The sequence below is a fragment of the Anguilla anguilla genome, chromosome 4 (assembly GCF_013347855.1).
Source record: "Anguilla anguilla isolate fAngAng1 chromosome 4, fAngAng1.pri, whole genome shotgun sequence".
Taxonomy (NCBI): domain Eukaryota; kingdom Metazoa; phylum Chordata; class Actinopteri; order Anguilliformes; family Anguillidae; genus Anguilla; species Anguilla anguilla.
This window is the reverse complement of record NC_049204.1, coordinates 58,238,872-58,266,451: the sequence shown is the minus strand read 5'-3', so window position 1 is coordinate 58,266,451 and position 27,580 is coordinate 58,238,872. Positions and strand designations below refer to the sequence as shown.

At 39.9% G+C, this 27,580-nt stretch overlaps 1 protein-coding gene across 2 annotated transcripts in view; it reads left to right on the top strand.

The window, feature by feature from the left end:
* Positions 1-1,878: 1,878 nt before the first annotated feature.
* Positions 1,879-27,580, top strand: part of LOC118226508 (collagen alpha-1(XXIV) chain) — an 86,772-nt gene continuing 61,070 nt past the window's right edge. For both annotated transcript variants that reach the window (XM_035416212.1, XM_035416211.1), the window contains exons 1-5: positions 1,879-2,395; positions 8,790-8,860; positions 12,067-13,400; positions 20,368-20,421; positions 22,550-22,603. In XM_035416212.1, the coding sequence (XP_035272103.1) occupies positions 2,340-2,395; positions 8,790-8,860; positions 12,067-13,400; positions 20,368-20,421; positions 22,550-22,603 (1,569 nt within the window). In that variant the 5' untranslated portion in view covers positions 1,879-2,339. The remainder of the gene's footprint in view (positions 2,396-8,789; positions 8,861-12,066; positions 13,401-20,367; positions 20,422-22,549; positions 22,604-27,580) is intronic.

Genomic DNA, 27,580 nt, shown 5'->3' with positions numbered 1-27,580 from the left:
TATGTCACAAATTGCAATGGCAGGTATGCCATCCGCCAAGTTACAGCTTGGCTGGGCATGCCCCATTCCTTAACAGCACCAAGAGCTTTGAACTTTTCCGGGTTTCCTACAGAAATAACCACAATGACCAAACTCTCAGCCCTTAAGAACACTAACTTCTGTACTTTCTGACCTTACGTAAACACACAGAATTCAGATACAACTTTTACACATTCACACTATAAAGCCCCAAACATGGGTTATTTAGCATTTTTCTCCTATTTCTTTTTCCCACCGATTTCATCACTACAAATGCTCCAGTCAACAATCAATAATTCTCACCACTAGACATTTAACTACATCTGCTACCATTCTGCCAATAATGACATCTGATCAAAGTAGTCTGATCAAAGTAGCCAATTGCTCGGATTCCCTGATACGCAGGCAAAATAGACGTATAAGAAAGTGCATGTGATGCTGATTCAGCCAATATAACATGGCTTTTAAAAATGTAGTGTTCACCTTTGTTTTGTGTGCAAACTAGCTTGCATACTAACTAATAATTACCAAAACAAATGAAAACTATTGCTCACACCACTGTATAAACTTTGTGGGAAGCTCATTAATATTTTTGAAATGCATTCGCTATCATTTCACTTGCAAACCTCACATAATATCCTTTCATTACTAGGGATGCGTATCATTCCCGCACTTTAGACAGTTTCGCTTTTGGCATTTTGACCAAGTTTAACGTTAGCCAGCTTGCAACTGACAACTGCTGTCACTGACTTGGTCGACAGAGCAAGTGTAATGTTAGTTAAGATGGTGCCAAAATGAAGCATTGCAATCTGTGTTGCAATCCAGTCAGATAAGCAACAGACATATGCGAATTGGTGCCAGAGTGCTAAACAGGTTTTGGTACCCAGCTCTATTCATGACTCAGACAGCTACATGATTACATGGTAGGCCCCAAAACCACAGACCACTATTGCAGGCTTCGGCCAACCACGGGCTTGTTCTGTGGGCCTGCAGCTGGGTACTGTTGGAGTCCTTCTGCATCAATGTTGCACCCAACAATCGCAATGCTCAAGCATGTGGTAAAGGCAAGATAAATCATGGAGACTTTTAGTGCCCATGGAAATTTTAGTAAGTGTTTATAACTTTATTTTGTTATGCAATATTGGCATTCAAATTATATCAGAATGTTCAATGCATACGTACAGGAAACTTCATGAAGAGGGAGCCATGTGGATTTCATGATGGCAGATTTCTTGATTTTATTTAAGTGACAACAGTCAAACTGTGGCATTTCTAGTGTTTGCTTTGTAACAAGGCTACTGTTGCCTACTTGCTAATGTCATATTTTAAAATTAATGTTAGCTAACAAATAACTTTAAATAATTTGTAATTCGTGGAAAAGGAATAAAGGACTGAATCTACGTCTGTGTGTTTCTTTGAGCTAGAATGTATGTGTATGCGTGACTCAAGATTTAATTATCTGAAGGTTCATACATGTTTATGTATTATTATTATCAGTTGCTCATAACAAACACAGTAAAAAATGATCAAGAAAACACGGTAGCCAATATTGTTTGTTGAAACTTGATCTCATTTTGACATCAAAACAATACATTCACTAATGACAATCCCGCAACACGGGCTGCTGTATTGGCTTGATATATGGCGCGTGATGTGTTAATCTTCTCGGTCCGCACAAGGGACACCATGTGAAATGTTACTCATTTAAATGCAGGATTCTTTTTTCTTTTAAAAAAGAAATGTTCTTCTAAATTACTTCTTAAATAAATTTAAGAATTGATGGGTGCAAGCCAAAAATGCGATCTGATCTGTGATGTCACGTCAGTAATTGGTGAAATTTAACACCAACTGGTACCGGGGTTGAATACGGCTCCCCTTGCAACATTGCAAGTTAAGGCATCTGCGGAAACCACCGCCTGGAGGTACAGCACGGATCTGAAGTAGCCTGTGTGCATGAAATCTTGCGGCAGTCACTGTACTCCATTTAATACGGGAATCTGGATTCGTGATATGGTTCTGTAAATAGAACTGGGCAACTGCAGAGTGAATAGTTTTCCGTGCATAGGTCGGTTAACAGCTGGCACTTGTATTAAGCAAAAAGTCGCACTTCTACTATCAAACCGCGACGGAGTCTGGGGAAGTTTCGGTGAGAGGGAATCTCTATCTCTGGATTTCCCTACAATGAGGAAATTCTGAGGTGGCAGTCTTCAGTCAGTTAAACTCTCCTTGGCTGTTACTAAGGGATAGCTCATGAACCGGTATCCTCTAGCGTGGAATTCTGTTTTCACTTAGAACTCTGCTGCTTGGACAAATGCATACAAATGCATTTAGGAGCCCAACGGACAAGGAGTGGAAACATTTCTCCTACGGCAAAAACGTAAGTTTAAGTAGTACGTTTATTCAATTAATTTGGTTAGGAAAACAACGGAAACACAACAAATCTTGCACCCATTTGTGTTAATGTTTTTTCTTTATTTCTGTTGTTAGCATGTTGGGACTTACTGTATATTACTGAAAGGTAGCCTACATTTAGCTTGCATTTCAATCTGAACACTGAAAACACTGTGACAAGAGCAACCCTTTCGGTTGTCTTGCTCTTTTGATACATTGTTAAGAATGGATAATAATTTTGCATATTTGGCACCTTTGAAGGTGATAATTAACCGACTAGGCAGAACAGCTTCCAGAGCATGACTGGCTATTGAGCCTACATAGAACGTTCATGGCTTTGACCTGCCGAGTCTCTGAGCGCATGGTTGATCTTGTGTGGGTCCCAGTCGGTCGCCCTGAGGATAAAACAGACATGAGCTAAAAATTTGATTGTTTGCCATCCAACGGGTTTTATATGCTGAAACAAGTTACTGTCAGACCCAGATGCCAGGGTTGAAGTCATGCATTTCACTTATTAATTACTTGGAAAGTTTCAGTTTGTATTTGTATTAACTTGTTATGTGAAGTCGAGGCTGCTTTTTGAATGGGATTTTCATTGAGTTCAGTGGAACTGCGTTTGGACGTTAAGTGGTAATAGTCACTGGCCTTTAAAAGTTGTTCCAACCGAAAACGTGTGTGTGCGTGCGTGCGTGTGTTGTATTGTGTGTGTATTTGAATGAACCAGTGCTACTGGAGCTCTAGACACATGACAGTGGAAATAACACGGTCATTTTGTTTTGCATTACATTATAAAATTGACAAGTATTTTTTATTTATTATTTATAACAATAGTTACTACAACGCGCAGTTCCTTGTTGCGCATAAATAGCCTACAGTGTAGCGTGAACTGCTTTCTACGCAAGCAAAGTCTAGCCCAGTCACTCAGCCTGAGGTGAATTCTTTTTGGTTTAAGACCTAATTGAGACCAGATGATAGGACTTCGGTTGGGATGGGAAGACATCAGTGGAGTTTTAAAACCCTGCCTGTCCTGCTACAATAGCCAATGTAGCCTAGCAATACCAGGATCGGAACATGTACTATCTTTACTGTCTTCTGTAATATTACAGCAAATGCAAGTTCTGGCAGGGGTAGAACTGCAACAGTACAACCCACGCGCAGGGTAATTGCGTTGGGTTGCACACAGAACATTTTGAATGACCGCTGACTGAAGGCGTATAGCAGTTATGGCTAAACATTCCTCATGTAAGTGTGCATTGGGTATTTACATCTCGGCATTCGGTTTCTGCAGTGCTGTGACATTTGTGGGGGACAGACAAGCTGGATTACATTTGAGACACCATTTGAAAGCCATAGCAGAGATGAAAATTATATCCAACTTACATTTTTTCCCCGGAACATAACACCGTAACTTTTTTATACCTCTGTGGGAAGTATTGTTTTATGCAATCAGGCAAAACCACTGTGTTTAAAAAAAGTGGCTAATTCTTGTTTGAGTCTAATTAGAGGCAAAATGTGAATCAAAGCTGTTATGAAGCATTTTACTCAATCTCCACACATGGCAAAGCCTTTGATTTTTGTACATGATTTGGGCATAATATTTGTCAAGAGCTATTGAAGGCATTAGATTATTTCCTGAAGTAGATTGGGACCATTGGAACATGTTCATAAAGGGGAATTCAAATGATTGAGCCCTAAAAAGGTGGCTTGTGTCACTTCTTGACTGAGGTGTGCAGAAATAGGCTGCTGGAGATTGGAACAATAACACACTGTTCGCTTAACTCTCTGGGCCAGCAGTGAGCTGAAGCCTTGGAACACTACCACCCGTCTTCATTGACCAAGCATAGTCCTGGATTTTTTTTTATAACACAAGCCTTTCTTCGTTTTCAGTGTTAAAACAAATTCAGAATATCAATGTGGCTTTCACTATTCTCTGTAGGTAGGTAGTAAAGGATCTGTGAACAATTAAAATAAGGACTATACACAAGAAAAATGTGTCAATGAAGTTGGCCATTGTTGAGAGAATATTCACATAATGAGTGTATTGTTTTTTTTGTCCTCCGGAATGTAGGATGCTTAACATCAGTAGGTACAATATTGAGGGCTGGTAGTGTGTGTGTGTGGGTGTGTGTGTGTTTTTGTGTGTGGCAAGCCCAACATCTGCATGTCTTCCTATGGGCAGGAAAGGGTAAGCCAATAAAACCCTGCTGAAGTTTACTCACAGTCCTTTGTCTGCTCAGGGTCTTGTGGACCTAGCAAATCTTTACTTTAGTGTACAGCGACCTCTTGACTCTAAATAATTTGAGTGTTTTTGAAGAGGAGGCTAGTGGACTTAGCAATTTTATTGTACTGTGGTTTGAATAGTATGGATCTGAAGAGTCACAATGTGGAATGAAGCATCCATTAGACAATGAGATAGTGGTGATTATGTCTATCCGTGCAATTTTATCTTAATTTAATGCCTTTCTAATGAGCTCATTTTCCTGATGCAGCTGGGAAATATCAGCAGCCGCAATGAGGACGAGCTAATGGCTTGCTACGCATCGACTTTCACTGGCCTGTTAGCAATCACTGGATCACTATGAGCCAAGCTGCAAGAGATTATGTTAGTGAATACCAAGAGCAGAACTCAATGTTGCAGCACTGTTAACCTAAATAAATGGAACTTATAACCAATGGAAAGGAAACATCAAAGTAACATATCTGTGAAACGTAACATTTCCACAGTCAATATTATGGATCTTGAAGGAGGTCATAAACCGGCTCATTGGATATGGATCCGTATTAGACTGTCTCCAGTATACAGGAGCTGCTCTCTTGTCGCAGGCGGAACAGTAGAGCAAACATGCAGATAACTCCCTGTCCAGTCACATCCTTTTTTCACCTGTAGGTCAACTGAGGCAAAGTCTGCTTCTGAGTTACACAGTAGACATCTGTGCCTCAGAAATAATAAATGTCAAAGACTGGATACACCATTGCAAATAACAAACTAGTAACAACAGGTTATTGGTGTGTAAAAGACAAGGGCCCAGGAGTCAGGCAATGGTGACCTCTTCCCAGTTCAATTAACTTTAAAGTTAATATTGTATAGTTAAAAATCCCCTGTGGTGGTTAGGGCGGAGATGACACTGTCCTTGAAAACTGTCTAATGTATTGTTGTTGCATTGAAGAAGAAATTTGATTGCCCTGCTTGCAGATGCTTCTTGAATAAATTGTGACAACATTTCAGTGTTGCAGAGCTACAATGTGTCAATGTCTGACAGTTTTTGTATGCATGTAAACAGTTCTTGAAAGATAGCCGTGGTTTAACAAACTTACATTCTGGGTGGTTACCATAATGATTAAGATTTGTAATGGGAGGTTTTCATTAAAAATGTACGATAAATATTATACTTGTTTTTTTGTAGAAAAAGCAACTCACATTAAGTAGCGTCTAATTGATTTTGTAAGGACCCTGTTAATTAGCCCCATGGAAAACATAACTAGTGTCTTAAAACATCACATGCCCTCTCTAAGCAATAGAGTGGGGATAATTGCTCCCGTCTCTTAATTAAAGATAATTATAAACTAGACTTTATTAGATGTGGATCATTCCATAGTCCCATTGATGAAATGAAATAGTGCTTTGTCTTCTAGATGCCTAAATGTCAATTGATCTGCTGTGGCAACTTATTTTCAAACAAAACTGAATGCAGTTTTTTTCTGAGCCTCACACACACACACACACACACACACACTGTTTAAAAGTGGTAATTGTTTACAATTCTGACATCATAGTCACTACCACACTGTGGCATTTCCTTCAGACAACACAGTGTTGTTTGGGTCTCTTTGCTGTCCCTTCAACTTCTTGCCCTGTAAACTATCCATGAGAGATTTCTATGGATCATGCCAAGCGATTATCTTTTACTTTACAAAACTTCAAGTTTGAGAGCACAATTTTTTTGCATTAAAAGAAAAAATGCATCTTGCATCTTGTGGCACACTTTACAGGTAATGTTAAAAGGAAGCATAAAATTGCACAGTACAGAGAGTAACTCCTGTGAAGAGTGCAGTGTTTGCTCAGGGATGTTGGAATGCTCTTACGACCACCCCAGTGAATGTGACGTAACTTTGCTTAAAATCAATAGCTATTAAAATAGGTCACTATTAGATTAAATTACCGCATTTCATCCATGGGCAACTTAACTTCTGTACCTTTTCTTTGTGTTTAACATCATCGTGTCTTATTACTGTTTGCAGTTTCATAAAAGAATGTCCTTTTTTCTGCTGATACAATGTGTTGTTGCCCATTTTCTCAGCTGGTGTATTGTGAGAAATGTCACACCAGCATCTCGGACAGGTGAAATGATTCATTTGTTGATTCCCTTGCTGTGAGCCCACTGGCCAGTGTTTATCTGGAAAACAAACTTGGGTGGATTTTCTGCTTGGAGAAAAGTCTCGCCTCTGTAACTGAGGCCACACACAGTAACATCTATTCCGCTTGGAGACACCTCTGTCCTTGATGTTGCATTGTTCTTTTCATTTTTGTGCAGAGTTTGGGATTGTTCAGTGCAGCTCACTTACATCATTGCCTGATTAAAATGAGAGTCTGGTTATCTGTTTGAAGTTCAGCTTTCATTAGACATGCAAGTTCCTTGCAGCTGTGTGTAGTTATCTAAATCTCAGATTGTATAATTTAATATGAATGGCAAAAGGCCTTGCTGATAAGCAACCATTTTGAATGAAGTCGGCTAATTATACAATAACTCAGTTTAATTTTGTATTTTGTCATTTAACTGTGTTTTAGTTGAGGTGCTGATCATTTTCCTAATCAAATGATTCATGGTTGGAATGATTTTGCCCCTCTTACCTAGCTTGTTTGGCAGTGTTTCCATCTGTCTAGAAAGCAATGTTTAGAACTGGGAGTTCTGAATGAAATGTTTTTAAGAAACTTAGCATTACATCTATATACTTGTCAGAATCAGAGAAGACACAGAGTATGGGCCGGCTTGTGATTAGCTGTGATTAACATATATGAATTTGCTAGCGATACTTAAATGGACTGGAATTAACCCCTGGGGTACCCTTGAGCTTTGAAGTTCTTCACTGAATGATTGGCTACATGAACTAAGCTAGTAAGCTTATAATATTTTCAAAATAATCAATGGAGGCCATGCTGGAAGCCACTTTGTGATAACACTTGTCTCACACATAATACTCAACAACAAAAGTACTTTGTTATGGACTGCTGTCATTAATTTGTGTGTGCATTATTTGTGTTTATCTGCAGAAGCTTCTAGTCCCCTGCCCCAGACAAGAAATATCATTTTCTTCGTTTCCTTTTCTGTTTTAAAAAGTATTTTCATTACATAAAAATGTCTTTTTATGTGGATAAATGAGGGTGCATTTACCTCTTTCAAATGGAGGAATGTTTGATTTCTGCATTTGACTTTCCATATATGAATCAGTGCAACATACTTTTTCATAGTAAACACATGCAGACATAGCTCACTCTTAAAGCATTATTTTGTGCTTTACTGTCCTGCTCCATGATTTGCACAGTGCTTCATGCAAGAATGCATGCCTGCGGACAGGCTAACATAGAGGTTGGGTTTTTCAAGGTTAGGAAGGGAGATAATTACTAGTTACCTAGTGAATGGGGTCTGCCTGTTATGCAATAAAAGCGATGAGAAATGTAGCAGGTTATCAACTAAATCAATCATGATTTAGTTCTTGCTTTCAAACCACTAATGTCATTGCTGGCACTACTTGTTCAAGTTTTAAAAGTTAGTGTAAGAGTCTTCACAACATTTGTCATTCTTAATCTCTGACCTTTAACAGTAAATAAGAATTTGGAGATGTTGTTTGAGATGACGTTTAAAAAAAAAAGAAAAAAAAAATTATGGGCCCCAGTCACATGATATTTGGAATCCTTTCATGTAACAGGACGAGCGATACAAGTAGACATGGCCCACCTCAAATCACTTGCCTTACATTTGTGTGACCATCCATCAATGGTGTCAGGCCGAGATACAAAGTGGAAATGTGTAGCCGCCTGTAGTCTACAGAAAATCTATTATTTGTATCTGCATCGTAGTCCGTAGGCATATTTTTGTGATGCACACACTGCTACCCAGAAGGCATGAATGTTTTTAGTTAAGACCTTGCTTTTCCAGCACTCTAAATGAGAATAACATTTTGACTGTTACAATCTGAACAGTGCCGGAGTTCAGCAGTTTCATGAAATATATTTCTTTTGACATCTTGAAAATTTGACACATTATTCTTTGACCGTCAGCTCTATTTTAATTTTTCTCTGAGAGATATATTTGCTCTCTCAGATAAAAGAACACCTGTGCCCACCTTTGCTGTCACTAACTTCTGTTTTCTGTCCCTTCCAGGAGAACCCTCCTCCTACTCTTCTCAACATGCACAGCATTACTGTTTGCACAAGCGCACTCTCAAGCACAAGGTAAGGCAGCATCCTCTGTCCTCCAACAACTCCGAGCCTGTTGTCCTCAGGTCACTCTGTCCTAAGTTCAGTGACCACACACCCAGATCTGCATCTCTTCCAGAAAAGATCAGTAGTGACAAGGATGACCTTTCTCAGCACGGACGCAGCTCATGAGGTTATGGAACATTTTTCCACAGCAGGGCTATTGCTTGTGATGAAAAGTGCTGATTGTTATAGTCCTCTGTGTGGGATGCGGGGGCACAAGTCTCGGACCTTCTGGTTCTTTAAATGAAGAGCATGATGTAATATGACTGTGGCCTGTGTTTAACAGTGTACTTTCGTACATTGCTTTGGCTGCAGTGCGCTGTGATTAGAATTCACCATGCCTGCAAATGTCAGAGGTATGCGTAATGGATATTGTCCCATCCTTTTTGTATTACTTTTATATATACATGCAATGTTATACATGTTATTATATGATTTTCGCAATGCTATTGCCAATTTGACCAGTTGAAAGAAAGTAACCAATGTGTTGGTATACATTTGCAGACACATATGTGTACATTTACAGGCACAAAGACACTGAGGTTTTGTGCTATAAAAACACATATGATTTTTATATTCAGCTCACCAAGAATTAAACTGTCATAAACAGAAATTTGCTTTTTACTGTCCCTTTTGGCACAGGCCATAATAAAGATTAGCTGTCTTTTCGTAATGATGTCTTATTGCATACATTTAAACTGACACATTTTTCTCAAGTGACTACAGCTAAACATTATTGCTAGTCTTATCTGATGAGCAAAATATCAATCGGCTTGAACTATCTTGTTTCCCTGGATCAGTGCTCTTCGCTGTCTTGTATTAGCATGATCTCCCCGTAGCCATTTTGCATCTGTAATTATGTGCCGCGTAATACAGCATGGAAAAGAGCCACAGTACTGAGTGAGGAGTGACAACACTAGCTATTCTGCCTCACAGAGGGACAGCTGCAAATAGGAGCTTCTCTAACCTTTCTTTTTTTAAACTCTCCTGCATGTCCGCTCTTGTTCTCTGGATCCCAGAATGCAGGTAGAGACCGCCAAAGAACAACTTGAATTTTTCATTTTTTTAGTTCTTTTTTTTTTTAAAGGAGACCACTAGCTGGTACAAAGCCTTTTCTTCCTTATACTGCAAGATCATTTTGAATGTTTGACCAGTCACACTAAAAAAAAAAACGATAACAAAACACAATTCTCAGTATATCTTGGCAAGACTCTGTATGTGCTCAGATGTAAGAGATTAAGAAGGATGTTTGCCATTGGTTTACAGACAAGCACATGGTGGAAGGCACTGACCAGGCAGGGCAGATGGAGTTTCCTTTTCTTTGCTTTGTCACAAGCTGCATAGCTCAGGCCCCCTGCCCTACCAGCGTAAATCAACACAGGCTACTCATACAAGTTCAATCACAGCAGCGATGCCTTCATCCTGTTCCTCAAAGAAAACACGCAAGTACAGTATATATCAGCTTCTCCTAGCTTGCCTCTTGTATGGTATTTAAACTTTCACAGGAGCATTTCACATTAAGTTATGTGAAGGGGAGTGTCTGAGACTGGAGGGGCTTTTTTTTGTCATTGCTGAGACAAGTCCAGCAATTTTTAAACCGATGGTCACGGTGCTTAATTCTACCACTGACCAAGAACACATGGAACCTCAGCAGAACCGCCTTCTCTGGCCACACAGATTACTGAGTGACTGACCGCTTCCAGTTGTCATTAGTCAGTGTTTCTTTGAAGTGCCGTGTGCATGGCGTAATTATAAACTAATCAAATTGCTATTTGTTGGAAAAAGTATTTTTAGATAGTTCAATGAGAAAGGGATGCACTTTCCTGGAAAATGTCTTTAATCACCCAAAAACAACGTGCAATTCCTGCGTTTGGGTTGAAGTAGATTTCAGCCAGATGATTTCTGTCCTGGCAGAGCTAAACCTCTGTCACAAAAGGTTTTTTTTTTTTAATTAAAAAAAAAAAATATCCACTGTAGTCCTACACTACAAACTGAATCAATTTATTCTCAGTTTGTTGGAATGCAGAGTAAGGGTGAAAGAAGCCTGTCTTCACGTATGAGACAGGTTCATTGGAATCCAGGTTTCTGTTGCCTCAGGCGTAGAATGTCAAGGATATCTCTGCCTGTAGATCCCCTGAAGATACGGCAAAGTGCCATGGATGGACACAGGCATGTTCTCTCTGTGGGCACAGCAACAATACTTTGCAATCTTATTCCAGTTGTATTCCGCACAGGTGGTGCTCTACTGTACAAAACCTCACTCTCACTTGGTGCACACAAATTAAAATAGCAGAAGTCCCCCTGGCACCAAGTCCCTTGGTTGCAGTGAATGCTGAATATTTGTTTTTGCAATCTTTTAACTTCTTGATTAACTGGCTTTAATGGGAAAGAGGAAGGGAGAATAGAAGGGAGGGAATGGGAGAAATGGTTAATGGTTAATGGACTGCATTTATATAGTGCTTTTATCCAAAGCGCTTTACAATTGATGCCTCTCATTCACCAGAGCAGTGCTTGTGCAGAAGTTGTGCATTTACGTACAGTGCAAGCACAGTATTTACACACTTTAACTTACTCTGTTGAATGATTTTTGTAGTAGTTTATCATGAAAATATTAAGGCAATATTATTTAATACTTGGTAGAATGACACCACTTTACTGCCTATAAATTTAGTTTCATTTGCAATAACATTGACCAGCTTGAGTACAGGAGTAATACTCTGAGCAGCAGTCAGATCAAGTTTGATTAGTGTTAAGGTGAGTTCAAAGATAAAATTAAAATATGGCATGTACTCATAAACATGAGGGCATTTTAAAGTGCTTTAAACAAATCTTTGACTAGCATGCCCTATAAGGAAATATATGGGAGCAATTAAACCATGTGATTCAGCCCTTTCAAAGGTATCATGAAGCTCTCCTTCATATCTAATTCAGTCAGGCTGTTTTTCAGTAAACTTTCATCCTAGGTCCCCCGTTCATCTGTAGTCCATCTGCGTCAGTGGGAATGTGAGTGTTATTGAGGGTAAACTGTGATGTCAGCAGAGCAGAGAGCTTTGAGGGAACCTCCCCCACACAGTCCCTTCCGAGACTGCGGTTTCTGACGTTCGGTAAAGGTCTTCAGCGTTTGAACTGGGGAGAGATTGACTGCCTTGTTTCTGTCTCTCTCCTGTCTCTTCCCACAGGTGTAGATGTTCTGCAGCAGCTGGGCCTTACAGGCAACAAAGAGCGAGGCTCCTCAGGGGAGGCTGTCCTTCCATTATCCTCCCCTTCACCACCTCCTCAGGGTGCCCTTGTTTCAGATGCTGGGGTTATTCTCCAGAAGTCTGCGTACATCGAAGGCTCCACCTCCAGGCTCCTCCTTGCTGAGATTGGAGAGGAGTTCACCGTTGTTGTTAGCCTAAGCTCCTGGCGAGCGAACAATGCTTTTCTTTTCAGCGTTAAGGACGGCAAAAGCAAACTGCAGTTTGGTATTCAGCTTTTGCCACAGAAGGTGGTGGTTTACACTGCTGAGAAGACGTCTGTATACTTTAAGTACAATGTGCACGATGGGCAGTGGCATTCCTTTGCCATTGGTGTCCGTCCACGGTCCGTGTCCTTCCACGCGGACTGCGGGGACGTGCATTACAGCGAAGAGACTCTGTCCAGGCCTCAGAAGCTGGATTCTGATGGTCTGTTCACCTTAGGAAGGATGAACTTGAAAGCTGTCCAGTTTGAAGGTGTGATATGCCAGCTGGACATCTACCCCTCAGCGCAGGCAGCCGCTCATTATTGCGACTATGTTAAAAAGCAGTGCCGTCTGGCCGATACCTATCGATCGTCTTCACCACCCCCGATCACATCACCACGTGGCTCTTTAGCCTCAAACCGCCCCCTTCCAGAATCCCAGATCAGGCCGACGGTTCCATCGGACTCCTGGACACAGACAATCACTACCCAGCCAGGATCTGCCTCTACCCCTAGCTTTGAGACCTATGTAACGCATCACCCGCGTTTAAAACCCACGTCGTCTTTGATGCCTGATCTGAGAGCCAGCCCCGAGACGTCAACGCTGCTGCAGCGGCTCAGGGCACTGGCAGGCGACTCTTCCACCAAGCCTGTCACTGTGCAGACAACGTTGGGCATCAAACTCAGGAGTACAACTGCCTCGGCAGGTCCCCGTGGTCCTGAGGGGGACCCGTCTGAGAATAACACAGAGAATGAGCATCTCCTTGGGAATCCCAGTGCCACAGATAACACCTCTTCCCCGATCTCTCCAGAGAGACAGAGCCAAATTAAGGAGGGTCTAAAAAATAGCAGCAGGCCTCTACAGCCCACGGATGAACTGATGGAGGTGCAGTTGAAAGTCAACACTACTCTGTATCGTGAGAACCAATACCAAGTGGACAACTCTGAGGAGCACAGTTATGAAAAAGCCTATGATGTTGACATGGGAAATTACGACTATGGCTATGAAGAAGGAGACTATTCCTTCTATTACGATGGGCTCCCAGGGCCGAAAGGAGAACCAGGTCCACCGGTGAGTACTCTTTGTCACATCAGTATGCAGTTCCTTGGACATATACTTATATATTCAATCACTTTGCCACTGCAAGTCCGTGCAAAATGTACAAAAACACTGCAAATTAGAATTCAAGAAATGAGTGCTAATTTATAGCCATATGACTGCTTTGACTGGTCTTACATGTGGCTGAGGGGAGGACGCTTTTTGGCAGCATTGCATATTGATTTAGAAGCAGGGAGATAGCTTGTCCAAGTATTTTTTTATTTTTTTCATGTACCAACAGGTGGTTAAAATAACACATGTCATTCTTCTGAAATACTGCCAGTGGCTTGTGCTGTGATGTGAGTGAGGGTAGGGTAATTTACAGCTGTGCTGGAGCTCAGGTTTGCATGGCCTGGTTACACATGAGAAAACTATCAAACAATGCAACATCAACAAGTAGTGAGACGTTACTGACAGAAAGTCTATAATCACCGCGTTGCTTTGGCTTTGACTGCGCATACCATACATACAGCACATACAAGACGACTATTGTGTCATCAGAGATTCAGATCTTTTCCTCAACATTTTCATGATGGGAATAAGTCACGGAGTTGTGATTTTTGAGAATGTGAAGTATGCCAGCTTATCTAGGAAAATCTCACGGTAAATTCTATGAAATGAATGCCATACATTAAGCAATGCGTGCCATATATTAAAAACACAAATCAGAGGAAAATGCCTGAATTCCGTGTGTTTATGTGCTCCAATGCAATTAATGTCTGTGTCATCTCAATAAGCGAATACCACATTATGACATTCACCAATCAGTTATGTGAAAAAAAGTTCTTGGAATACAATGAAGATGTTACTTATTGCAGATGTAGTCTACGAAGCCAGCACTGTGAATCTATTCTCAGCATATATCTAATCTGAGCAAGGCTCTTTGAATCTTGACCATTTGAAATGTCAAGCACTTGGCACATCAAGAATGGTGAATGGATCATAATTCTGGATGCTTTCAGTTCCATATATATATATATATATATATATATATATATATATATATATATATATATATATACCATGAGCTCCATAATGTTTGGGTCAAAGACTTTTTTTCTTTTTGGCTCCACAATTTTTTTATATTTGCATTCAAACTATTTTCATGTGGTTAATGCAAAAAAAAAAAATGCTTTTATTAAAGGGTATTTTTTTGTTGAGATAGCAGTACTGTATATTTGGGATCATTATCCAATGAGGTTGGAGGCATTTGCTTGAACTTGAGCAGGTAAGATGCCTCTGTACACCCTGTTCATTCCCCTGCTATTAGCAGTCACATCATCAATGAATCAGACAAGTGAATCAGTGTCTGTGGGAGAAATACATGCCCAAGTCATAACATGGATCTTGGGCAGTTCCTTTTGGCCTCCACACTTTACGCTTGCCATCACTCTGATACAAGTGAATCTTGGCCTGATCTGTCTGCAAGAACTTTTTCCCAAACTCATCAGGCTCTTTTTGGTACTTCTTCACTCACTGAAACTGGCCATCCTGGTTTTGCAGCTAACTAGTGGTTTGCATCTTGTAGTAAAACCTCTTTAGTTCTGTTTCTGAAATCACTGGTGCATCCACGCCCTGCCTCCTGGAGAGTGTTTATGATCTGTCAGACAGGTGTTTCTTCATTATGATGACAATTCTTCAGTCGTAATCTTTACCCTTTACAAGGGTTGTTGGTGACAGTTTTTACTTTTCTTATTCTGCCCTGTGAAGAGTTATATGAATGAATAAACCATTGTTATTGAAGCTCACTTTGTCCCATCTGAGCAAGGAATGAGTAACTCAGGCTGTGCAGGAGTTCCCCTCCAGATGTTAGGCCAGTTTCACAACGCACAAAATAGTGTAGCGCGCACTACCATTGGTCAGTACCTCAGAAAAAGTCAAGGAGGGGGAGGGTATGGCCTTATTTTGCTTTGAGGTCACAGATGGACAGTGTGCAAAACAAACAATACTGTTGTTTTTGTTTGCAACAGGGTTTTAATTGACGGTGAATTATGGCATTTTATTTTATTTGGAAAGACAAAAATCACAACCACAAAAAAGTAATTGTACATTTTCACCACAGATAGATTTAGTGCTTATCTATTTTTGTTTTCCAAACTTCCATCCAAAATTGTGTTTCTTCCGAATAGTTTGTATACTCATTTGGCCAGTTGGTACTAAACTGTGCACAAGGGCCACAATGATGTAACAGAGGACTTCTCTTTTATTTTCTGTTGAAATATTTTTCAAATGTTTTCAGCCATTCTCTTCCCCTGAGATGTACTGGTGACTTTTATTCATTTTGTTTGGTTAAATTGCTTAAAATACATATAAAAAGACTGACAACAGCACAAATAAATTTTTTAAATCCAGTCCTCCGTTGTTCTTTACAAATATAAACAAACTAGGTAAACCTATTGCCCTAATACCAGTTTTTATCTGGCTGCAGTATGCAGGGTAGTATACTTTTCTTCCATCAGCAGCCAGTATTGACTATGGTCAATTAATTACTGCAATTAAATACTCAAGTGCTTAATCAAAGTAATTAAAATATATGTACTTAGTTATTTTTAGCTTTATTGTGATACTTTCTGAGACTACCTTGTTTTCATTAGGATTCAAGGTAGACTTTAGTCAACAAGGGATGCAGAGTTGAGGGAATGACAGGGGAAGGTTGAATTGTCGGCAGTGCACAGTGCAGGTGGTGCGGTGGATAGTACTGTAGCCTCACAGCACGAAGGTCTCAGGTTTGAATACCGGCCTGGCCCTTTCTTATTACCTTTCTGTGGAGAGTTTGCATGTTCTCCCAGTGTCCATGTGGGTTTCCTTCAGGTACTCCCACAGTACAAAGACATGTAGGTTAGGCTGATTGGAAACTCTAGAGTAAATGACTCAAAAATGAGTGAATGTTGTGGGTGCGCACTGTGATGGATTGGCGTCCAATCCAGGGTGCGTTCCCGTCTCTCATCCAATGCATGCTGGGATAGGCTCCAGGCCCCCCTGCAACCCTGACCAGGAATAAGTGGGTTAGATGATGATAGATAATGGTTGTAATAGAAGGCTGTTCCTAAATAGGCAAACTGAAAAATATGAGCTATCACTGAAAAAGACTGCCTAACAATGATCTTTAATTACGTGAACCATCAAAGCACAATTAACTTTTGTATTTGTTAGTAAAATGTGCATGTAGTCTGACCTGTCTTGGATTTGGCTGCCTGTTTGGGCCTCTGGGAGTTAGTTACTGAAGAAAACAGTGGATTACTTTCCAGTTCATCTGGCTATTTTCTTTCATTCATTAACTAGCAAGCCAATGCAATTTTGAGATTGGCGTATGTCTCAAGCTTAGAATTTGTGGGAAGATTTGTTTAATTGAAGTAATAAAAATCATCATCAAACAATCAATCAGATTCAGCTCTTTTGGCATGTTCTCTGGTTCTCATGTATCCTTCTTGTGAAATCCACAGTTTACAACAAATCAGAACAAATGCTTAAGTTAACTGTGCCAAACAAGAACTACATGTATGACAGAGTACTGTTTAAAATATTACATAGTGGTATTTCACTGAGGTTATATGGCATATTCCACACGGTTATTTCCAAGTATTTCACACAGTGGATTCATAATTCAGGTAGTGTAATTCTGTATTGTAATGTGCTGAATGACGATTAATTCAGTGCTGCATAGGGTCCTGTGCCACACTTCTTCATTCTGGCTCAAGCATTCTGTCATACATTGCGGTACCACATAATAATGAACCAGTTTTTTCTTCCACTGAATACACTTTGCTCACCTCAAGACACTCAAGGCTCTCAAGAGACTGTGTTTTTTATGCCAAGTTAACCTTGTAGGAATGATACCATACGTAAAATCAGAATGGCACTTAGTGTAATTTGAGTATTCAGTCAGTGATAAAAAGCTAGCTAAAACATACAGTATAAGTGGGATTAGCTAGCAAGAGCCGTACAGTACTTCTCAACCATTGGTCACAGACCACATGGGGGCCTCAGATAACTGCAATATGACATGGAATATTTGAAAAAAATACAAAATACTCCAATCACAAAAAACACAATAGAAATGACAATTTGACAAAATAAATCCACACTGTACTGTTACATACGGTATGTCTATAAAATAATAGTCAAATCTAATTTTATAAAGTGTATAGTTCTGGTCCATTGCTCCTATTGGTCTAAGCCGTGTCTCATGGACCCATACTGCAATCATGGACAATCTGCAATACAGATGAAGAATCGTCTGGTCACCTGCCATGCCCATTCCTTCAATGATTGCACCTTAACTGACAGCGTTCGAATGAACGTGAACAATAAGGAAGGGTGATATTTGGATTTGGATTGGTTTTATATAGCCAGCCACCTAGCTAATGCATGTTTCTTTATATTTTCGGAAGTTTGCCCTCTTTCTGGGTTTTGGCTTCACTACCTCGATAGCTGGCATTCACAAGCCTGTTAGGCAAGTAAAGGGATTCTATAGCTGAAACCAAGTGGTAAACTGCTAACCACAGTAACAGTCAAGCAGTGTAATGGCACTAGTAACAGCAAGCAGTTTTTGTTCAATATATAGCTATGTGTTTGAAAGAAAGCACTTTTGCCGAAAACGCTGAAGCAAGAAGCTGCAACTTCAGCTGTGCTTTGTCATTTATGGGCTCTTGTTTTATCAATGCTTTTTGCATTCATCTACACTTCAAGTCTCAATGCACTTGTCAAATTTCGTTCCCCTTATATGTAGGAAGCCAAATGCGTTTTTTGAATTACTTTGGAAATGTTTGCCATAAAATATATTGCGAGTGGGATGTACCACAATTTTATATGTTCAGATTGATTTTGTGATATCTTAATAATGATTTTTGCAGCCGCTATTATATTACAGTGTACTATAAGCTGAATACATCTGTGCTGCTGAATTGAAGTGCGCCTGACATGAGTAATGGGTGCAATCTAATTATAAGAAAACATCAATGGCACACTATTGTAAGATGAATGTCAGGTATTTAACCCAGAACCATAATAAATATTATTTCTATAAAGGTCATAAAAATGAGGCACTTGTCAAAATGGGGGTAAGCCTGCAAGGCTGAATTTCACTGACTAGTTGAAATGAATCAACATATGCAGCGCACAGGCTACATTACCACCCGAACGAAAGTCCGTAACATAATTTGTAATATGAAATATAAATTACTGGCATATGAAGTAGGATTAAAATCAGACTGGCCTTTTTCTCAAGATTTATTTCTGTTGTTTTATCTCTTCTGGGTCCCTCTCTGCGGCCGATTCTGGCATGGTGAGTCTGGGCTCCTGAAGGGGCGCTCAATGCAAACAAGATCAGAGATACAAAGTGAAGAAAAGTAAGCAAAGGCACTGAACGACATCAGCTGCCGTTAGCCGTTATTTTTTTAGGCCCATTTCAGTGCAAGCTATTTCATTCCTGCGCATTCAGAATCAAAACCTAATTTAAGGCGGTGTTGCTAATCATAATAAACACAGTTTAACGCTGCGTTAAGTTTATCGATGGCGTTCACAGCCTCAGTTACAGTTACAAGTGCACCTCTGGCAGGGATGGAAGTCCATTTTAGGGCCATTGGCCCAGTCAGCTGTATCTCGTTAACAGTTTGTGCTCAGCGCAAAGCTGTGATTACTACAATATTTTCAAAAATCTTTGACATCACCCAACTATGGACTGAGTCACTGAACTCACTGTCTTACTGTACAAGGACATTGCAATGATAAAACTGCTAAACTGGTCATGGCCTACACAAATTATCAAATTAATCATGTGATGATTTCAACCTATGAATAGAAGTCGTCATGTTTTCAGTAGTTTCTTGTTGATAACTTTGGATTGCTCCTCAGATAAAGGGCTATTTTTGTTTAATTTGTAGCATGGAGTTTTAATCTCCAGCAGTAAAGAACTCAACATAAGATGGCTGAATAAAGGTTATAGTTCCAAAAAGTCAATCAAATCATGCATCATATGCAAAAATACCTGTGTTCTTTCAAGGGAACGATATGGTTTATGGAGTGTTATAATATTACAGCTAAAAAAGTGCACTGCTCAGCACCCTATCAGTACAGTGTGCAGGCTGTATGTGCTGAACTAAGTTGCTTAATTTATGGAGCAGGGTTTCAGATCCAGGGTATTTTATTATAAAAATGCACAAAAGCTTTCATCATTGTACAAAGCCTGGAACTGTTTCAACTCAGCATCATGCCAGGAGTCTTGGCCACCGTTTACTCAATGACATCAGCCATTGAACATTTAGTGTTCTTTACAGCCAAAATCCACTATCAAAATGAATGCTTTCAGGGTTAACGGACTGTTTCAATGGATTGCAGTGTCTTTCAGTAATGAAAACGTACCTTTCCCCATTCTGCTGCGGGTGCTTCTCTGAAACCATTGTTTCCTGTTGGAAAATCAATTAATACAGTTGCGGTGTGAACACGTCCGATGGTGAAATAGTTGTGCAGGGATTTTGGGACCTCCAGAAGTTATGATTACATATCCCCCCCCACATCCTCTCACTGAATCTCTTGGAATATGCAACTGAGGATTATTCTGTGTATGGCCTTTGGGGAGAAACTTAGATTGATGCATGCCTTTCCATTTGGAAAATGCATTTATTCCTTAAAATATACAAGATGGGTGGTGTCAGATTCACTGCAGACTGAAAAACGATATATTGCTGTTACTTCTATATTGAGTTATTCTGGAAACAAGAAAAACGCATGGTGGTTCTTTAGGCCATAGATGTTGGTTGCTGTTTTGGAAACACAAGAGGTCGTCCTTTGGGGGTGTTATTTTTTTTCCATGCTCGGAAAAGTGTCAGACCACACGTGCCATGGAAGAGAATACCTGTAACAGTCAGTTTCAGTACAAGTTCAGTTTGTTTCCCTGTCAGTGCCTGAGCCTCTTTTCTCTCTTTCTCTCTGTCGCTTGAAGGGTCCAGCAGGTCCCCCTGGCATGCCTGGGCCTTTTGGAAGAAGAGGACCTCGAGTAAGTATGGTGTTTTAATGACTTGTTTTATGTGCACCTACGTGCTGAGTGTTGTTCAGTCTTGTTTCCTCCCTCCCATTTTACTGATCATCCACACCCTAGCCCACATTACATCCATCGATTGTTTTCTATTCTCCAATTTCAACCTGTGGCTGTTTTGTGCTACTATTGATGTTGGACACAGGCTAGTTTTTAGTTCAACTACTGTAAAATACAATGTGAAGGAAAGTAATAAGAATTATTATATTATATTGGATATCTGTTCATTTTTATAGGCTTACCTGTAGTGGATTTCATAGTCATATCAGCTGCTGTTATTGGAGTGGTATATGGGGTGACTAAATCGATATATGAGTCAGGATTTGACATCAGCATCAGCCTGCTATTTTTGTGTAAGAAGAGACCAAGAGCCCTATTTTGAGGAAGCAAGTTGACAAGCACAGCTGGGCAAGCACCGGTGCAGATGAAAAGAGGCGTGCCCAAATCTATTTAGACGTTTTAGCAATGCTTGGCAGCTGGCCAAGGATGTGTTGAGGTTGTGACCACACACTGGCAAATCAAGATGCTTTTCACATCTCCTTTAAATGAAGTGTCCATGTTTCCTGATGTTTCTACAGATAAAAATGAACAAAATTAACCTGTGAGGGAACATTTTTGACAAAGGTCATGATTATAATATAGTTATAATGAAGCATTTGGGCCACACAGGGATAATGACAATTGAAGAAATGGATTTACATTCATCAGTAGTGTTTTGTGCAATTTCGTTGTGTTTATTTCAAGTTGAAAAGGAAAAATCCTTCCTAGATGGAACCTGAATGTCTCTCAGGCCTATATCGTATCTGTCTACAAGATGCCCTGGAAAGACTCTGTGTCCTGGTAACACCATGTAACTTTGCATTTGTATTTGTCTTCGAGGCCACTGCTTTGTGTGCTGTATTGGACTTCAGAGAGAACAGCTGTATGATGATAGCACACCAAGTTCTACCCAGTTAAATAATATGACCTATTATTTTATTGTGCCCTCCTTTGAGGGCTATACCAAACAAAAACATTGCAGGGCTTTCCAGAGGGTTCTGGCACCGCCAAACATCTGTGAGAATTTATCTTTTTCATTTTTTAAATAACCTTTGGAGACATGATGCAACTTGAATGCAGTTTTCCTTCCTCTTTGTAGTTGCAAAGTATCTGGCAGGAAGCCTCAAGTAGGAAGCAGTCTCCAGATAAGCTGTGGAGAAGTCATATGTTCTGAATATCGTAATTCACTGCACATTGATGCAGGTCTGTAGCTTCATGGAAAATGAATGGGATGAATGGATGGTGAAGGACATGGGTGGGGCAGGTGGGGCCAAATTTCAGACTCCTCTCTGCCACACTTTCCCAGAATGCCCTATCCCACAGTAGAGTGTTTTTAAAGAAAACCACATTACAAACGTCTGTTTGCAAAAAAGAAATTAAAAAAAATGTGTGTGAAAGGCTCTCCTGAGGGAGAGAAAGAGGTAGAGTAAGGACAGCCCCACTACCTGTTTCTGTGAAGATCCCATATGGTCCTCCCCACTACACACACTCTTCAGGGACATGTGTAACAGCTAGTGTGTCCAGTGAGTCAGAAAGAGAATGTGGTGGAGCCGGCCAAGGAAATGGTGTAATTCATTGCTACCTTTGCAGTCGATGCCAACCGCTGTTTATTGGTGGATATTTTGAAATGATTGGGCATTGCGTCTTGTGGATTTCAGGGGTGACTGTGAAAAAAAGGTGTATAAAGCAGCATGGAGGCAGATGTGGGATGTCTTGCTTCCAAACCCCTGCATTCCTGCAAGGAGAACAAGCTTTTGGCTCAAACATGACACAACACAATATAAAGAAGCATTTAATTCATCTCACTTCTCCTTTACTTTCAGATGGGAAAAATGGCCAAACACACAAATGCACACACTCTCTCCCTGTTTCTATAATTTTTGTGTCTCCCACTGAGACAAAATATATAAAACACCTGTATTGATGTTCTTAATATGCAGTGTCTTTGTCTATATCCAAACAATGTAAGGTAAAATTGTTTTTTTTTGTCTTAATAGAAATATTGTGTCGCTATTCTAATGCATGCTGTCCTTTCTTGTATTGTTTGTAGGGCCTATCTGGTCCCCCCGGAAACCCTGGCCTACCTGGTCTACCTGGGCCCAAGGTGAGTCTGACACATGCCAGATCAGCTCCTATGCCTGGGGCATCCCAGCATGTTCATGTGAATTTCAACATCATGTGTAACCCTGGATTAATTAGCTAATTAACTGTATGCACCATCACTGGTTCTCTCCCAGATGAGGCCACATTAGCACGCTTCATATAGGGTCACAAGAACAGTCTTAACTTGAAAATTACTTCTCAGATGACATAAATGATTGGGTTAACTAAATAATTTTGTTGACACAAAAACCAGAAAAAATTCCTTGTCGTCCACCTCTGCTGTACAAACATAATTCAGTTTTGTCCTTGCAAATCTCAGCAGTGCAGTCAGAAATTTGAACCTCAGAGTTATGGCCTGGTTGGTTAGCTGATAGGGGTATGAAACTGGATGTAGTACAAGTAATTATACATTATCAAGCTCCTTATTAAGCATCAGTATGCAATTACAAAAACCTTAAAACTCTGTGAAGATTAGACTTAAGGCCATGTCTTAGCACTATTTCTAAGAATATTAATCAGAAAGTCAACAGCGTTTCGTGTAACATAAAAATGAAACGTTTTTCATTAAAGTCTAAAGATAGCAAGCTTTCTACATTCTGTAACCATTGACTCTAATAAATGCGTGGCTAAAGGAGGGCTATCAGTTCTGTTTCGAGGTTATGATGAAACAGACCGATCCCGTTTCCAGCATTGCCATGTTGGGAATAAGAGAATGTTTAGGGTGGACGGTGCCCCAGGGTGATGACGAAGGCCTTTCATAAGCTGTAAGATGCTGACGGACGAGGGGAAAAAGCTCTTGTCTGCCATTTGATGAAGTCGTCGCCAAAGTAAAATGGAGAAAACACCTGGGCACTGTGTGCCTTTGGCTGCAAGCCGTGGGCGTCCCTGAAAAAACGTGATCGCCAAAGGGACTCACACCGCTTAAAGCAAACATGCTTAATAAATGACAAGTTGTCATTTATTAAGCTGCACTCGTTATGTGCATTCCTCACCCAAAGCATTAGAGAAGAGGAATGCTTTTCCTTTATTCAGCTACCACAAATGCGCCTTGTAAGACTTAATTAATGGCACTCTTATGAAATGGATATATGCATGCTTTTTTGTACTGTACTGTACTATGTCCTGTTTGCTGAATTTTGGTTGATGCAAGTAATCATGTTTTCACTTTTAAATGTCCCTCCTGAATATAATGTGGTGCAATGTAAACTGCAGTTTCACCCAGAAGCCACAGCGTGGTTGGCTGTGACCTGTTTCTCCTGGGTTGTAGAAATGTCTTGCTTTCATGAATGAAATGATACTAATTGCAGCTGAGAGCTGGTTTTGTGTCTAAAAAATAGCGTGCCCTGGGAAACGTTCACATCGGCTCCTGACCTGAACTCCCTTTTGTGTGTGTATCACCCATGAGGAAACCAGTAAATGTGCTTTTATATTTAGGAAAGTTTGGTTTAAGGAAAGGGGTTAAGTGACGAAAGCATTCTCAAAGGAAGAGTAGACTTGGTTTTTTGCCTAGTTCTCAATGGACGTTTTGCAGTTGTTGATGTATTATTTCTACTTGAATGGAAAATTGAAAAGCATCAACATTGTACAGCTCTATTTGGGATTAAATTGTCTCTCATTATAACATTAGTCTAATCCTTCAGTGTGTTGACTGATTTAATACTCTAGAAATCTCAGCAAGGCTATGACGACTATGCACTACTGATGTATTTGGTATGACTTTTACATGCTTTAAGGGCATTTCAATGAGATGGAGTTTTATCACCATTTCTTACTTGAAGCCACTTTCACACATACTTTTCGGATATGAATTCTAACATTGATTTATTTGAAATGTGCAGATATTAATCTAGGGTGATATGCCTGTCGTGTCTTCAGTTGCTCTAAGGCTTCAGTTAAGCTCATGGATCTTCCTCTGTCCTCATGTTTTTTTCTCTCTTCTAAAAAGATATGATCTGTACACCGGGTGTGCTGTATTAACAATGTCAGGTTCTGAAGTATGCTGCTATAGAGCTTTCCCAATCCATACGCACAGTCGCACACATACATGTGCACAACAGCACTTGAATGCATGCACACACCCACACACACAGAGACAGACAGACACACACATGTACACACACGCACATACACACACGCACAAGCATGCTAATATGCATGCACACTTCCACACACAGACAGACACATATACATACACACACTCACACACAGATACAGACACACACACACGTACACACACGCACACGAACAAGTATGCTAACATACACGCACGCACAAACCTGCAGGGGATTGAAGGTACTCTGACATCAACCAATGTGTCAGACTCAATTATCCTTGTAAAATGAGGAACCTTTATGAGCACTGTAATATTTTTGGCACACAGTGCTGGTTCATTTACTACATACCTCTAAGTAGTGCACAGTTTTTCAGTTGGGGTCCTGTTTTATTTCTTCCCTTTCCTTCAAAGGAGAGCAGCACCTGTACAGGCAGTTTATGACCTGACTGTGCTTACCTCACTGTGTTTTATGTTAGGTGTAAAATACAAATGGGATGAACAAAAAGATTTAGTTCACCAAAAAGGTATTTTGTGCTGGAATTCCTAATGACATACCTGTAATAAATTCTACCATAATTGATTGATTCACACCTGGCTTTTTAAAGTGACCTTGAACTTTGCAATAGGCATTGATGATCTGAGGTAATTACATTTTGCCTTACTTTCTTACGTTATATACTTTCTGCAAATCGTATTACACAGCTGGTTAAAGAATGGTTGTGGTGAAGAGCCTAGCTCCAGGCCATAACAGCGGCATCCCACCTGCATTCTGAACCTTTGACTTTTAGGTCTGCAGTCCTGCGATTTAGCCGCTACACCTAAATCATATTTATCACATGTTGCCATGCTTAGCTGTGTTAGTTTAACCTTATTTGCTTTAAACATCCTGTCCTATATACACATAAAAATTGTGATCTCATGCACTGTTATGATCAATGGAAATGGGACTCTTTAGACGTTTTTGTATCGCATGAAAGGATAAGCTCCATAATACTTAGATTCCCGTTCAGAATATTGCAGATTAGATTTTGTTCAGACATACCATATGCATTCATTTTGATATCAATGTGATTTTAGAGTACTGAGACTAACTGATTATCATACCATTATACAGTTGTCTTTATGAAGCTCTTTTCATTTTCCTTATACTTTATTTGGAGATTCAAAACAGCATTCCTTAGTTCATCATTGTACACGTTTCTTCACAGACTTCATACTATGTGTTGTGTATTACAGTGAAAATTGACAGTAGACTTTATTGGCCAAAAGTGAGAAGATTCTTGCGATTTGTCAGGTTAACGCTTTGAGATTGCATGTACAAGGTAATTCCCTCCAGCCACGTGAAAAAAAAGAAGCAGTTGTCTGTTCTCGTTTGTATGGAGGTTGAACCCATAGTTAAATGGCTCCCAGGTATGCTGACCTGTGTACTTGAAGGAAGGTCAGATATGCCAAGACAAGGGATTCACCTGGATCTCTCGTACATTTTTGGTGTGTTAAATCACAAAAGATAGCATTGTAGAGGAGTGCTGATGAGTCATCTGCCCTCTGATTGATGCCAAATGCATTATGAAGTCAGGGAAAGACAGAGAGCTCTTTGCTTTGTTATTCTAAGTCCTTTGTGAAATCCTGAAAGCTTGAATCAGGACAGAAGAGAGGAAAACTGTCGGATGTGGTGAAAGCCTCAATTAACAACAGTTAAAGAATAATGTGAAGTGTCATGATGAAATGGAACTAAAAACAGCAAACACAGCCCCACACATTGTAAACATTTCCTAGCTCCAAAGGATCTGCTGGAACCTATTTATGCATTTATTTCCAATCTCGTGCTTTGTGTGAGTTGTTTAAAGGAGTCTTAAACTGAATAATTTGAGTGTAACCAGCCGCAGTGGATTGACAGTCACAGGGATCACAATACTTGGAATGGGACTTAATAGCTGTAACAGCTAAAAAATTGGATACAGCTATCAGCTGTGATGTGATGGCAAAGGACTGGCAGAAAGTGCAGTAGAGAAGGCAAGGAGATAAACATCAGATGCCAGAACAGAAGAAAAATGTGTCACTGGAACATGTCTGTAGTCCTGGCAATGGTGCATTGGTTAACATATGAAGAAGAAGAAAAAAAAAATAGAACGAAATATGGTTACCAGGCTACCATCTAAATCCTAAATGCAGATAAATGAATTACAAGTTGTCTTGTTAAACTTTCATGCATGGTTTCCTAATATTTTCTTAAAGTATTTTAGAAGAATTTTGGAAAATAATATCTGGGCAGTCCAATCTGCAACCAGTCAAAAATACACTGTGGGGATTATGAAATTCTCTGTGTCGCAATTTTAGAAATGTGTTATGCTCTGTGGAATGTCTCTTTAGTGTTGTTTTATCATATATGTGGTGGGCTTAGTGTGTAGTGTTGCGTAGTTTGTGATATATGCCCCACTATGTAGCATTGCTTAGTTTGTAATGTATGTCCCACTGTGTAGTGTTGCTTAGTTTGTAATATATGACCATGTTTGTAGTGTTGCTCAGTATGTAATTTATGGTCCTGTGTGCAGTCTTGTTCCCTGGCATACTCTTGGACTGCCTGTGTTTCTGAATGGAATAATCTACATCCTGTCTTTAGTTGAACTTCATCTTTATTTTTCTAATATTTTAGGAAATACAGTGTAGTTCCAATAAATCTTTTGTAACACCTTGCTATAATACTACATTACACACATTACATTTACATTTTATACATTTAGCCGGCAGTTTTATCCAAGAAAATGTACACAGAATACATTCTCTTTATATACAAACAAATTACACAGCTGGGTACCTTGCTCAAGGGTATAATCACAGTGCTCCAGTTGGGGCACAAACCTACAACCTTGGAGTTGCAAGCCCAGTTTGCTGACCATTGTACTACGCTGCTGCCATTTACAGCAA